This window comes from Mesoplodon densirostris, chromosome 8, assembly GCF_025265405.1.
Source record: "Mesoplodon densirostris isolate mMesDen1 chromosome 8, mMesDen1 primary haplotype, whole genome shotgun sequence".
NCBI classification, from domain to species: Eukaryota; Metazoa; Chordata; class Mammalia; order Artiodactyla; family Ziphiidae; genus Mesoplodon; species Mesoplodon densirostris.
The window spans coordinates 1,041,063-1,054,073 of NC_082668.1; the positions used below are offsets into that span (position 1 = coordinate 1,041,063).

A 13,011-nucleotide genomic window follows, 5' to 3' on the forward strand; every position below is an offset into this window, starting at 1 on the left:
TTATTTCTTTAGTAGTTTCTTTTCATTGATCCCCAAATTTTATTTCTCTCCTCACACAGAAAATTACTTAATTGTATTTCCAACCTTTTAATTTACTTTTGAAGGTTCTGTTTTCATAGTCTTAATTTCCAAGGACTCTTTCTTATTCATTAAATGGTCCTTTTAAAAAAAGCATACCTCACTTGCTCATGGGTGAGTAAATTTTCTTTCTGAGGATATTAATTACAAGGTATTTAAACATTTTTTTCCTTCTCTTCCTGCTTTGTCTTTTTCTGTTGTGTTCCTTTTCTATTTGTTTTAGTCTCTGTATTGCTTGCTAGAGGCTGTGGTCCTGCTCAGTTTCCCCAGTAGAGAACCCTGCCCTCTTCCCTGGCAGCCAGCAGGTGGGGGCCCTGCAGCAGGAGGAGGAGGCTGGGGTCCCCCACTACTGGGCATCTTCACTGGGCTTTTCATACCCACCTTCAGCTGGTCCTCAGAACTCCAGGCTGGACCAAGCCTCACTCTCCCAGAGGGTAGCCTCTGGCCTCCTGCCTGATGGTGGCATGGAGGGGGCAGGTCCTGGATGTTCACCGGGTGGGGATGGTGGTCTCGGAATCTTCATTACTCTGCTGGGGCTGCCGTAACAAAGTACCATAGACTGAGGGCTTAGACAACAGAAATGTATTGTTTCACAGTCTGGAGGCTGGAAGTCCCAGATCTGCAGGGTGGTTCCCTCCAAGGCCGTGGGGGAGAACCATTGCCTGCCTCTCTCCTGCCTTTTGGCGGTTTACCCCCAGTCCTTGGCTTGTAGACCTTTGTCTTTGTCTTCACGTGGTACTCTCCCTGTGTGCATCTCCTTTTATAAGGACACTGGTCACCCTGGGCAGGGCCCACCTCACTCCAGTGGGACCTCATCTTAACCAGTTACAGTGCCAGGACCCTGTCCCCAAATAAGGTCACGTTCTGAGGTCCCGGGAATCAGCATGTGAATTTTCAAGGAATACCATTTAACCCATGACATGGCCTGATGCTCCCTCTGCTAACTTTCCACAAACACCTGTTTTCGGTCCCACACAGCCTCTGACCTTCAGAGGCACTTGGAGTATTTCTGGGTCCCAGAGAGCGAATCGGCTGTTTCTTGTTAGGTTCCAGCTTTCCTAGGCTCCTCTCATCCCGTTGGCTTTCTTCCCTAAAGCTCGTGGCATTTCTCACCTGCAGCTGCCCTGCTCCGTTCCTCTTCCTTGTGGACTGGTTATCCGAGCAGGTGTCATTTAGCCCCTGTCATTGCCAGCCAGAAACATCTGTTCTGCCTTTTTGGATATTGTTTCTAACTCACGTCTCCCTTTTTCCCAAGGTGTCCCCCGTGCCTGCTGGGGCTCCCGCCGCCACTAGGAGTGACCCACGAAGGCCGCAGAGATGGCTGGGGCCTCGGTGAAGGTGGCGGTGCGCGTCCGCCCCTTCAATTCCCGAGAAATGAGCCGCGACTCCAAGTGCATCATCCAGATGTCCGGAAGCACCACCAGTGAGTATTGCGATGGGATTGCCGTTGCTGCTGGTCCCTCGGGGCCATGGCTCCTGGGCCTCCCGGCCCTGGCTCCCTCCTTGTCCGCCCCGGGTGTTGGTTTCCTGGGACTGCAGTAACAAATGACCACAAACTGGGTGGCTTAAAACAACAGAAATTTATCCTCTCACAGTTGTGGAGGCGAGAGTTCAAAACCAAGGTGTTGACAGGGCCACACTCCTCTAGAGGAAGATCCTTCCTGCCTCTTGTGGCTTCCAGTTGTGGCCGCCAGGTTGGCCTGCGGCTGCATCACCCCAATCTCTGCTCTGTCATCACGTGGCTTCTTCCCTGCATGTCTGTGTCTTTGTGTGACCTGATAAGGACACTGACCACTGGACATACCCTAATCCAGTATGACCTCATTTCAACAACTGATTACATCTTCAAAGACCCTGTTTCTTACATTTTGAGGTTCTGGGTAGACAGGGGCCACTTTTCAACCCAGGGCACAAGGTTCCTGATTTCTTGTCTTGTTTCAGCTGCTTTTTACTTTGTCTGCTCTTTTGTTTTGTTTCTAATTGTAAGTCATCTCAAGCCTTTCTGAGAAGTAGGAGGCCTGGGGTCAACAGGATGAACAGGGAGTAGTAAGAGACAGAATGGCCATTTCGAGAAGGTCAGGAGGACAGGCATGGCCTCCAGGGTCCCTCTACTGCACAGGACCTGGCTGCCAGAGCAGCAGAGAGGACTTAGCCCCGAGCCTCCCCTTGCTCTTTCTGGCGCCACAGACTTTGTCCTGAGTTGGGGCACGTTTGCAGAAGAGTGGACATAGCCCAGTGTGCAGCTCAAGGAGTTCTCGGCAGCACCCCGCTGCTGAGATCAGAGCGATGCCGGCACCCGGAAGCCCCCCTCCCTGGCTCCACCCACCCTTACCCACAGAGGGAGCCGGCATCCTTGCTTCTAACACTGTAGGTTAGAGGGCTTGTTTGGGGTCCCCTGGAAGTCAAACCAGTGTTTGGGTCATCCCCTGCTGGTCAAGAGCCCACCTCCACGCTTGGTGACTTAGAGCAAGAATTCGCCGTCCTCTCTCCCAGCTGTGGGGTTGGCGGGGCTCAGCTGGGACGTTTGCACTTGGAGCGGCTGCCGTCACCGCAGGCTCCGGTGGTGTGAGCCGCACCGAGCGGACCTCGGGGTGTAGGAGGAGGATAGGCCTGGCCCGCACCTGAGTAACCCCACCCCTTCTGTCATCTACCAGGTTGGAGGGAGGGGCTGCCCCAGGGGAGGGCGCTCAGGGCTGATGGCGGCTGCATCCCTAGGCCTGTTGAGGGGCTGAGGCTTTGGGCATGGCTGGGGGTCTGTGCAGGAGGCCCTGGAGCAGGCTGTGGAGGCCCCGCTCAGAGCCAATGGGGGGGGTCTGTGGGGCATATCTGGGGGCTCCTAGTGACTCTTGTGAGTAGTGTTGCCTCTGCTTGGTCCCTGGAAGCAGAACTGAGATGAGGATTTGGGTGCCAAGAGCTTATGTGGGAGGTGGTCCCTGGATGCACTGCGGGGGTGCAGAAGCCACGAAGCAGCAGGTGAGCAGGTGGCCGCCACGGGCAGCGGGGGCTCAGCTCGCTGGGACCCTCTGAATACAGAGTGCACCTCTGGGGTGTCCTCCCCAGGAAGCGGCTGCCCAGCGCAGGTGGAGGGTCCGTCCAGGTCCTGGCTTTCTTGTGTCTCCAGTCTGGCCCCCTCGAGGCTGGAGAAAGTGCTCAGGAGGTGTGACTCAAGCCTTAAGGTGGGAAGCCAGGGACTGTGACCCCGGGTGGGAGCGTGACCCTGGGCGGGCAGGCGGCATCTGCACGAGGAGCTGTTAGGGTTGCGGCCACGTCACTGTTGGGTGACCCAGGACATCAGGAGTGGCTGTGAATCCCCATCCATGCTGGGTCAGGCCCCAGCGGCATAGTCGCCACCTTAGACAGTAGCTGGGGGTCTCGGCTTGAGGGGCTCACAGGTGACCAAACCCTACGGGAGCCTGTAGAATGGACAGAAAGAACAAAGGGATCAGAGGCAGACCCCGTGTCTCCCCTGGAACTTGGGGGTGGTCCAGGACAGGGTGGGGCAGGTGTCACGGAAGCAAACAGCTGGAGGTGATGGTGGGCTGCACTCAGGGGAACTTCTGATCCTGGGGCCTGAGAGACAGAGACAGAGAGAGACAGAGAGAGAGACAGAGACAGACAGACAGAGACAGAGACAGAGAGACAGAGAGACAGAGATAGAGACAGAGAGAGAGAGATAGAGACAGACAGAGACAGAGAGAGAGATAGAGGGATACAGAGAGAGATAGAGACAGAGATAGAGACAGAGATACAGAGAGAGAGAGAGAGACAGAGAGAGAAACAGAGAGAGAGAGAGAGGGAGAGACACAAAGAAATAGAGAGACAGAAAGACAGAGAGAGAGACGACAGAGAGAGACAGACAGACACAGAGAGAGAGGCCGCCCTCAGCACAGGGAAGCCTGCCTGAGGAGTGGCGTCGGAGGGCAGGGTGACCTTTATTCCTGGAGGTCCTCGACAGGGGCTAGGGCAGGGCAGGCGGCTCCAGAGCCGACCTGAGGCAGATGCTCATAGGAGCTGGATTTGGGCAGCAGCTCATGACCGTTTTGTCAGGGTAGGAACTGATCTGGCCAGCCCTGCCAGCGGGGGTGGTGACATACTCCTTGAATCTCAAAACGAGGGGCACAGCAGGAGACCCCAGTTCTCTGAACGTGCCACCTGGAATCTCCACTGTGACACAGAAATTAGAAACACTTAAAAGTCAGTTTAAATTCTTACCCTGTAATCATGGCCTCGATAACAGCACTCTTCATCTGAAACACAGCGAATATAGCAATTCTGTGAGCTGACCAGATTGTACGTGACGTGTGCTCCTGTCCCACCGTGGGGACCCTACTTCCAAATAAGGTCACAGTCTGAGGTTCCGGGAGGACACTGTTCAACCCAGGACAGTGCCTGGAGGGGAGGGACCCGCCCCAAACCACAGGGCGATGCCTTCAGGGCCAGGCCCCCAGCCTTCCTCCTGGACCCTGGCAAGCTGGGCCCGGTGTGTGTTTTCAGGGAATGGACCACCGTTCTGGAAGGTCCACCGGGGCCCTCCTGACCAGCAGCCCCCGTGTGGTCTCAAAACCTAACCCATCTGAGAAGTCGGCCCCATTTGCCGTCACTATTCTAGAATGTTCCGGGCTCCAAATACAGTGAGACTGGGCCTGGGAGTCCACAGAAGGGAGCTCGGTTTTGCCAGGAGGTGGTGACGCGGTGCAGGCCTTTCTATTAGAGGAATGGCTCCACACACGTGGTGTCAAAGGAGGGGCCCTGGGGGCCAGCGGAGTCCTGGTCAGCAGCCTCGGCCGAGGGTGCTGGGGGCCTGCCGTCACTGGCTGGCCCCAGGCCAAGGTGCCCCTGGTGCTCCCTGCCTTGAGCTGCCTCTCCCCGGGGGTCACCCCTGAGAGTTGCAACGGGCTCTCCACTTGCAGGGTTAGGGTTAGGGCTGCCTGAGCCCCTCAGGGCTGAGGATGCTCCCACGGCCCAGGTGGGGAAACGAGGCTTGGTGGGGTCAGGTCAGCACACGTCACCACACGGGAGGGGAAGGTGGGGGTCCCTCCACGTCCACGTCTTGAACATCACTGAGCTCCAGCCTAGGCCAGGCTCCACTCCTGGCATCGGGCCCCGGGGAGCAGAACAGAGGCTCTCACCGCCCTGGGGGTGACGTTCCAGTGGGGCCACGGAGATGGAACTAGACGGGCCGGTGACAAGGGCCACAGATCGCAGTCAGGCAGGCAGTGATGGGCGTGGGGGGCCTTGCCGGGGGTGTGGAGCGTGGGGGCCAATCAGGTCAGTGGGAGGAGCCGTCCCACCGTCCGGAGAGCCCTCACTGAGGGTTCATGAGGACTGGCACAGGCCCCATGTTGAGAAAACGTCCCTGAGGCTCCTGACACTGAGGTCTCGGTCTCAGTTTTAGCCAGGCCCCTCGCTCGCTCGCGCGCTCTCTCTCCCTCTCTCTCTCTCTCTCTCTCACACACACACACACACACACACACACACACACACCGCTGTTTGCCGATTTCCGTGGTGTCAGTGCTCTCCCCATGGACAGTTGTAAGCTACCCAGGGTTTAACCACAGACCCATGGAATTCCTCAGAGTTGGGCCACGGCTCCCGGAAGGGCGGGCGCAGCACACGGCTGTGGGGCTTCGGGCTCCGAGAACACAGCTTCCCTTGCTTAGCTCCTTCGCTGCTGCTCCCGCCCCCCATTCAAGCTGGGCCCTCACAGCTGTCGCCTTTGTCCCTCTGCGCTCCTGCAGCAGGGGCGGAGGGCACGGAGCCCCCCGCTCAACAGCCCGCGGTCCTGTCCCCCTCCTCAAACCCATGGAGGAAGCAACCCGAGAGCTGCCCGGGAAGCCCCTCCCCACCAGATCGCCTCAGTGCTGATAGGCGGCTGCCCGTCCAGCCCTAGTCCAGGCAGGTCGCCCTGGTGAAGGCTCAGAGGTGCCGGTGGAGAGCAGGCCTGGGGTGGACCCTGGGGAGCGCCATCCCCTCTGGAGCTCAGAGCCCCATCTGTGACGACGGAGACACCACAGGGCCCCCCGCAGGACACCTGGGGGTCAGGACCAGGGCGGGGGTCAGAGCCACACCGGGGGACCCCACCCGAGGGGGAGGGGGCAGGCGACAGCAGTTCCCACGGGCCAGAGCAGCTCTGCCGGGTGGTCCCCGCGGTGGGCTCTCCTCGTGGCCCACTCCGCATTCACTGACCCTCGCAGCCGGCTGTCCCCTGCCCGCCCAGCGTTCCTTGAGCACATCCATGCCCCGTCCCTGGTGGGGGGGTCCTCAGGGAGCTCCCGGTGCACACAGGGTATACAGCAGACGCCCCGGCACCCGGACACAGTCAGAGCAAGGTCAGCGCCGGGGGCAGGTGTCGCAGCCCGCGAGCAGCAGCGGCTGGGTGGGGTGGGCGGAGGAGGTGCACGGAGGTGGGGCACGGGTGGGCGCCGTCGGGGGCCCTGCCCAGGCTGCCTGCGCTCGGAGACGCCGTGATTGTCGTTTCCGTGGCGCCGGCATTACCGCGCTCAGGTTCTGGCGGCCGCATCCCCAGGTCCAGCAGGAGTTGAAACCGGGACGGCGAGGTCTCCTCTCAGCCTCACTCCTGGAGCCAGCATGGACGTGACCCCCTCTCGGCTCCAAAGAAAGGGCTGTGATGGTCAGTCACCTACTCCCTCCTGCCGGCCTCGCAAGTGTGCTGGGTCATCTCCCAGAGCCCATCAAGCCTGGGGTCTGGGACCCAGAGCTGGTCAGCTCCTGCCCGCCAAGCCGTGGCCCAGGGCAGCTGCCGAGTGGGGCGAGGCCGGTGGGAGTCCCAGCGTCCCAGGGCTCCAGAGCAGAGCGCCGTGGACGGGACGGCCTAGACGGCAGTTCCCGAGGCTGTTAAGTCCCCGATCAGGGTGTCACCGGGTTGGTGCCTTCTGAGGTCCAGAGGGAGAATCCATTCCGGGCCTCTCTCCAGCCCCTAGTTGTTTTCTGGCAATGCCGGCATCCCCTGGCTTGTAGAAGCACCATCCCAGCCTCCCCCCCCCCTACATGGCCTTCACCCTACGTGTGTGTCTGCGTCAAATCTCCCCTTTTATGAGACACCAGTCATGTTGGATTAGGCCCCACCTGACCCCAGTATAACCTCATCCTTACCAGTTACTCTGCAAGTATGTAAATAAGGTCACATTCTGAGGTCCTGGGGGTTAGGACTCAACATGTGAATTTTGAGGGGATATAATTCAACCTGCAACAGGGCCAGGGCTTGTTCTCTTGGTGTGAGTTACAGGTCACCCTGGACACGCGCTGGTGGGGAAGGGTGGGGGGGTCCTGGATTCCAGAGGGGCGAGGCCCCCAGCCCGCTGCAGCTGAGGAAAGCCAGTCCAAGGGGTTGGCAGACATGTCTTTCATCTCCAAGTAGGTGGAGGGAACGTGGTCCTCAGATGGGATGAGGTAGGGTGGTGGCCTGGAGCCCTCTCCCACCAGGATGGCCCAAGTCCCTGGTGGAGGTGAAAACCCCCGGCCAGGTGGGCCCTCGGGGGTCCTCGGGGTCCTCTGTCAACACAGACATCGGGGGTTCAGACAGTGTCCCAGAGGGCAGCCTGGCGGGCGCGGGGGCCGCAGCCCCTTCTGCCCAGCCACCAAAGACCCACTGCCTGCTGGGTCCGGGCCTCGGGGAGCCGAGACCAGTCCAGGGCCTGGGGAACATGGGATGCCTCAGCCCTGCCTGGGGGGCTCCCGGGGCGCTCGGCAGGCCCGGTGGTGTGTGCCGGTGGCATTGCTCCTCCTTTGATGAACCGACGTTTCGTGAGCACCGCCTCCCGCCAGCCCAGGTGCAGCTGCTGGAGGAGGGGGACGGGGTGGGGGAGGACCTGAGCAGAGGACAGTCCCACAGCCCCTGAGAGCAACCTGGATGGGACCTGCAGGTGCCCCGGCAGGAGGAGGAATACGTGTGGTGTCCCTGCGGGGGGACAGCCAGCACGCCCCGGACACGGAGGAGCACGTGGGCGTGATGGGGCCCCAAAGCAGCAGGGACGTGGCTGTGACTGTGCTGTGCCTCCCAGCACTTGTATGCACAGCAGACAAGATAGACCTGGGCTGGGGGGGCGAGCGGAGTGTGGACCCGAGAGGTGGGATGGGCCAGGGGCTCGAGGCCTGACCCAGTGCCTGCACCAAGGGACCGCTCTGGGCTGCCTTGGCGGGGGGCGGGGGGAGGTCAGACAGAGTAGGGGGCAGAGATGGCTCATCTGCCTGGAAACGGGGCCCTTGTCCCTGCCCATTGGTAGGGGGGCTGGCTTTGTTGGGGCCAAGGCCTCTGAGGACCCCACCTCCCTGCCCTGGGGTCCCTCTCGGGCGGGCACATCCAGGGTCAGCCTGTCCCTGCAGCATAGCGCTGAGCACCATGCCTGTCCCCTCCCTGCAGCCATCGTTAACCCCAAACAGCCCAAGGAGATGCCCAAGAGCTTCAGCTTCGACTATTCCTACTGGTCACACACCTCGGTAAGCCCAGGGCTGGGGGTCCAGATGGGTGGGCTGCTGCCGTGTGGGTGCCAGCTCAGCCCTGCTCACTGTGCGGCCCTCAGCCAATCCCTTGACCTCTCTGTGCCAATGGGGCGAGGGACCACCCTGCTTCTCTGCAGGGCCGATTGGGAGGTGGGGGCACAGGTGTGAGACCTGTGGGGAGGGGCCTGCTTTCCTAAGTCGCCTTGTGTGTGGAAGGTCACCTTGAGCTGTGACACACACTGTGCCCAGCGGCAGCAGGGACCAAGGGGCCATCAGCCCACTGTGGGCAGTTTCCTAGGGTCCTAGCCATACAACCATTTGCCTGCCAGCCTCTCCTGTTCCCCAGACACCCCAAGCTCGGTCCCCGAAGCTGAAGCTGCCCACCTGGCACCAGCCCCTGCGTGCCCTCCCCCACCCCCTGGAGCCTGGGAGACCCCCAGACTTTGCGCATCCACATCACCCATCTGGTCTACACCAGTCCTCCCATCCCCCAGCCTCCTGAATCCTAGAAGGTGTCCAGGCCCCCGGCCCCAGGGCCAGGGCCCACCTTGGGTCACACCTCTGATTGCCTGGCCCCGGCATGGCCCCAGGGCTCCCCATTTCGCCGTCCCCATCCAGCCCCTCCTCTCACGTCGTCAGGGTAACCCTGGGCCTGCCTAACGTGACCGCTGTCCTCAGGACAGCGTCCAGGGCTGATAGCCCGGACCATGGACTCCTTAGGCCCTGCCCTGCTGCCCCTCCAGCCCCACCTCGTCACCCCCACGGCTGCTACATTGAGCACCACGTCATGGACTCCCACCGCTGAGCCTTTGCACGTGCTCTTCCCGCTACTACAATGCCCTTCCACTCCGTCTGGCCCTAGACTGGCTGGCTCCTCCCACCCTTCCCTCCGGAAGCTGCCGCCCAGGCAGGATTACTTCCCCTCTCCAGGGTCTCCTGTGAGTGGGTGGGCCAGGGAGTGTCCCTCCCCGCGGTGTTGGCCCTGGCGCCCGGAAGGCCCTCCGTGAACACCGTGGGCCGAGAGCCCAGCACGGCAGGCCCAGCCTCCTGCAGCTGCTGCCCTCCTTGTCCTGCAGCCGGAAGACATGAACTACGCCTCGCAGAAGCAGGTGTACCGCGACATTGGCGAGGAAATGCTACAGCATGCCTTCGAGGGCTACAATGTCTGCATCTTCGCCTACGGGCAGACCGGGGCCGGCAAGTCCTACACCATGATGGGCAAGCAGGAGAAGGACCAGCAGGGCATCATCCCTCAGGCATGCGGGGTGGGGGCGGGGTGGGGGACCCGCTGAGGGCAGGACAGGCAGGGGAGCGCAAGCTGAGAACCGGGAGAGCAGAGGGCTGGGAGGGAAGGTAAAGCGTGGGGGTGGCGGGGGAGGTCAGGGCAGGAGGGGCAGCGTGGGGCAGATGGGCCGTGAAGAGGCTGGAGACCCAGATCCGCGGATGGGGAGCTGCGGGAGGGCCCCAGCCCTGGGCAGTGCCCACCACGGTCACACACATAAGACAGGGAGGCTGGGACAGCCGCTGGTAGGGGCAGACCTTCCCTGGGAGGGCTGGGAGGGCTGTGAGTGCTGGTGGTCCCGGCAGGGAGAGGCCCGGGACAAGGGGACGCCTACGGGGTGGGTCTCTGAACCTGAGTTGGTCAGTACTTGACCTGGTCAGGGCAGGGGAGAATGCTGGGTGGTCTGTAGCATGGCAGACCCTCCACTTCATGCAGGCAAGGATGGTGTGAGGAGCAGGAGAGGATCAGACATCGGCTGGGGGGCCCCCGAGTTAGCAGAAGACAGTGGCTCCTTGGCTACAGGCCGTCTCGGTGCCTTTAAGGTGGATTGGGAGGGTGCAGGAGAGCAGAGTCCGGCCTGGGTTGCAGGAGCCACAGCACCTCGAGGGGTGAGGCTCTGGGCACAGCCCAGCCTCACGTCTGGTGGTGTGCTGTGTCCCTGCAGCTCTGTGAGGACCTCTTCTCCCGAATCAACGACACCACCAACGACAACATGTCCTACTCTGTGGAGGTAGGGCTCTCCGTCACCTGTCCCTCGGAACGTGGCTTTACTGATTTAAAGCCAGTGCCCGCCACTGGTCTGTGCCCTTAGCTTGTCATTCATGCGTGCATGTTGCAGACATGCCAGCCCACGCCGGGCACAGGAACGAGGGGCAGTGTCCGCCCTGCGGTGTCTATTGAGCAGCTGCTCCGAGCTGCGTGGCCCAGGCTGAGCCATGGCCCGGGTGACCCCAGTGTGACCGCGTTGGGTGAGCCCCCGCCATGGCTGTGCATGGGGAGGGCCAGGCAGGGGGTGGGCTGACCCCCCCACTGACATTCGTGCGGGGGGCCTGGCCGCACCAGGTGGCTTGGAGCGCACCGTGTGCTCCCCCCACCTCAGAGGTCCCTGATGTCATCGCTGCCCTGCAGGTCAGCTACATGGAGATTTACTGTGAGCGTGTCCGTGACCTCCTGAACCCCAAGAACAAGGGCAACCTGCGCGTGAGGGAGCACCCGCTGCTGGGGCCCTACGTGGAGGACCTGTCCAAGCTGGCTGTCACCTCCTACAATGACATCCAGGACCTCATGGACTCAGGGAACAAGGCCCGGTGTGTGCGGGGTGACGTGCCCACCCTCCCTGCCCTCCCCCTACCACCCGCGCAACTCCGAGTCTCTCCGAGGGACACCTGTCCTTGGGGCGCCTGTTGGTATCCCCATGGGGTCTGTCCAGCGGCCCCCATGGAGGTGTGGGCCTTGTGGGCCTAAGGACATCCAGGGCACATGCCAGCCCATGGTGGCCTCCAGCTCCCCCGGGAAGGGGACGCTGTCGCCTACACAGGGTCTGCTCCTCGTGGGGGGTCAGGCTGTGCGCCCTGGGGGGCGGTGGCTGCCCTGGGTGGGGCCAGGCTGTGAGGACCAGCCCTGCCTGCTTGGAGGGCAGATGCCCCTCTGGACAGGGGCATGTGGGGAGGGTCGGCCACAAGGTGCCAACGCTGCTCCGGGCCTCCCAGCCTAGGAGGATCTGCCCTGGTTGTCATGGCAACAGTCCCCCTGCCTTCTGCCACATAGGGACTCTCGGGAGGGTGAGGATCCCTGGCCAGTGGCCTACCCTGCACTCAGTAGAGGTCCCCGGGGGCTCTTCCACCTCTGTGGGGGCAGCTGTCGGGCAGCGAGCCCAGCCTGGGGGCTTCCCTGGGGGCTCTGCATGGCAGCGACATCGGGACCAACCACTGGCCTCCGCTCGGCAGCCTCGGGCCTTCTCCCCAAAGGCCGTGCTGGCCCTCCCCGGATCGGCCGGTGTGGATGGATAGTAGAGCCCCCTTTCCCTTCTGGGGGCCTTTCCATGTCACAGCCTGCAGGCCACCGCCCAGGGAGCTCTGCTCAGCCCCTGGAAGCAGGGCACCCCCAGTCATGGGGCCCCGAGTGCCAGACTCGAGTTGGGGGCCGAAGGAGCCACACTGAACACAGTGGGCAGGCAGTGTGGGCCCCACCCAAGCTCTACAGGAGGCACGGTCGCCACCAGGCCTGGCAGGGTGGCCCCGGGAGCCCAGGGACCTGACGTCTAGTGACCTGGTTAAGCGGGCTGGCAGCATCAGCGGCCCTCACGCCCGACCACGGGACACTGGGTGACCGCGTGTGGCTTCTGTTCCCCAGGACCGTGGCGGCCACGAACATGAACGAGACCAGCAGCCGCTCCCACGCTGTCTTCAACATCATCTTCACGCAGAAGCGCCACGATGCAGAGACCAACATCACCACAGAGAAAGTGAGTTCAGCCTCAGTGGGCGGGGCCCCGGGTCGGGGACTGGGTTGGGCCGGTCAGGCGGGCGAGGAGGCCAAGCCGGATGCTGGCCCATGAGGCATGGGTGCGGACCATTTCCTGCCCAGCCCGGGCCTCGGTGAGGGGCTGGCCAGGCCTGCGAGGCCACCTCTTCTCGGTTTTTGGCGCCATGTGGGTGGGGAAGGGACTGAGTGGAGGGGCCGTGGACCCTGGAACAGCCTCCTGCCAGGCAGTTATGGTGGAGACTGTAGGCCCAAGGAGGGACGTCTCCAGGGCAGCCCCACTGGCTGGAGACGCCTCGGGGGCCCTTGGAGGGCGGTGTCGAAGGCCGCAGGTTGTGATGCCCGTCACAGGCTGACCGTGGGCCCTGGTGCAGGCTGCGGGTGCCCCTCACCCCGTGGGCGCCGGCATCTGTGAGCACAAAGGAGAGGTTGTGCTGAGCGGCCCCGCCCACTGCCCCCGCCCCAGATGCCTTTCCCATGAGCCTTGGCCTTGTCAGTGGACCCAGGCAGGGGCCTCGTCTCCTGGGGCCTTTATCCAGATACGCTGACTGTGGGCGCTGCAGGGGCAGTAGGGCGGGCGCCCTCCGTGGCTCTGACCCTAAGCATCTCGATTTCTCTGACTGGGCACCCCCCATCGCCACCCTGCCAGCCAGGCCCTGCTCCCGGAGGCAGCACCCTGGGGTCCGCAGAGTGGCTGGGGGGAGGTCGGG

At 62.3% G+C, this 13,011-nt stretch overlaps 1 protein-coding gene across 17 annotated transcripts in view; it reads left to right on the forward strand.

The window, feature by feature from the left end:
* The first annotated feature begins 1,395 nt into the window (after positions 1–1,395).
* KIF1A (kinesin family member 1A) overlaps positions 1,396–13,011 on the forward strand; it is a 66,536-nt gene continuing 54,920 nt past the window's right edge. For all 17 annotated transcript variants that reach the window (XM_060107261.1, XM_060107266.1, XM_060107267.1 and 14 more), the window contains exons 1-6: positions 1,396–1,501; positions 8,459–8,535; positions 9,615–9,794; positions 10,485–10,550; positions 10,949–11,127; positions 12,173–12,284. In XM_060107261.1, coding sequence (XP_059963244.1) covers positions 1,396–1,501; positions 8,459–8,535; positions 9,615–9,794; positions 10,485–10,550; positions 10,949–11,127; positions 12,173–12,284 — 720 coding nt within the window. The remainder of the gene's footprint in view (positions 1,502–8,458; positions 8,536–9,614; positions 9,795–10,484; positions 10,551–10,948; positions 11,128–12,172; positions 12,285–13,011) is intronic.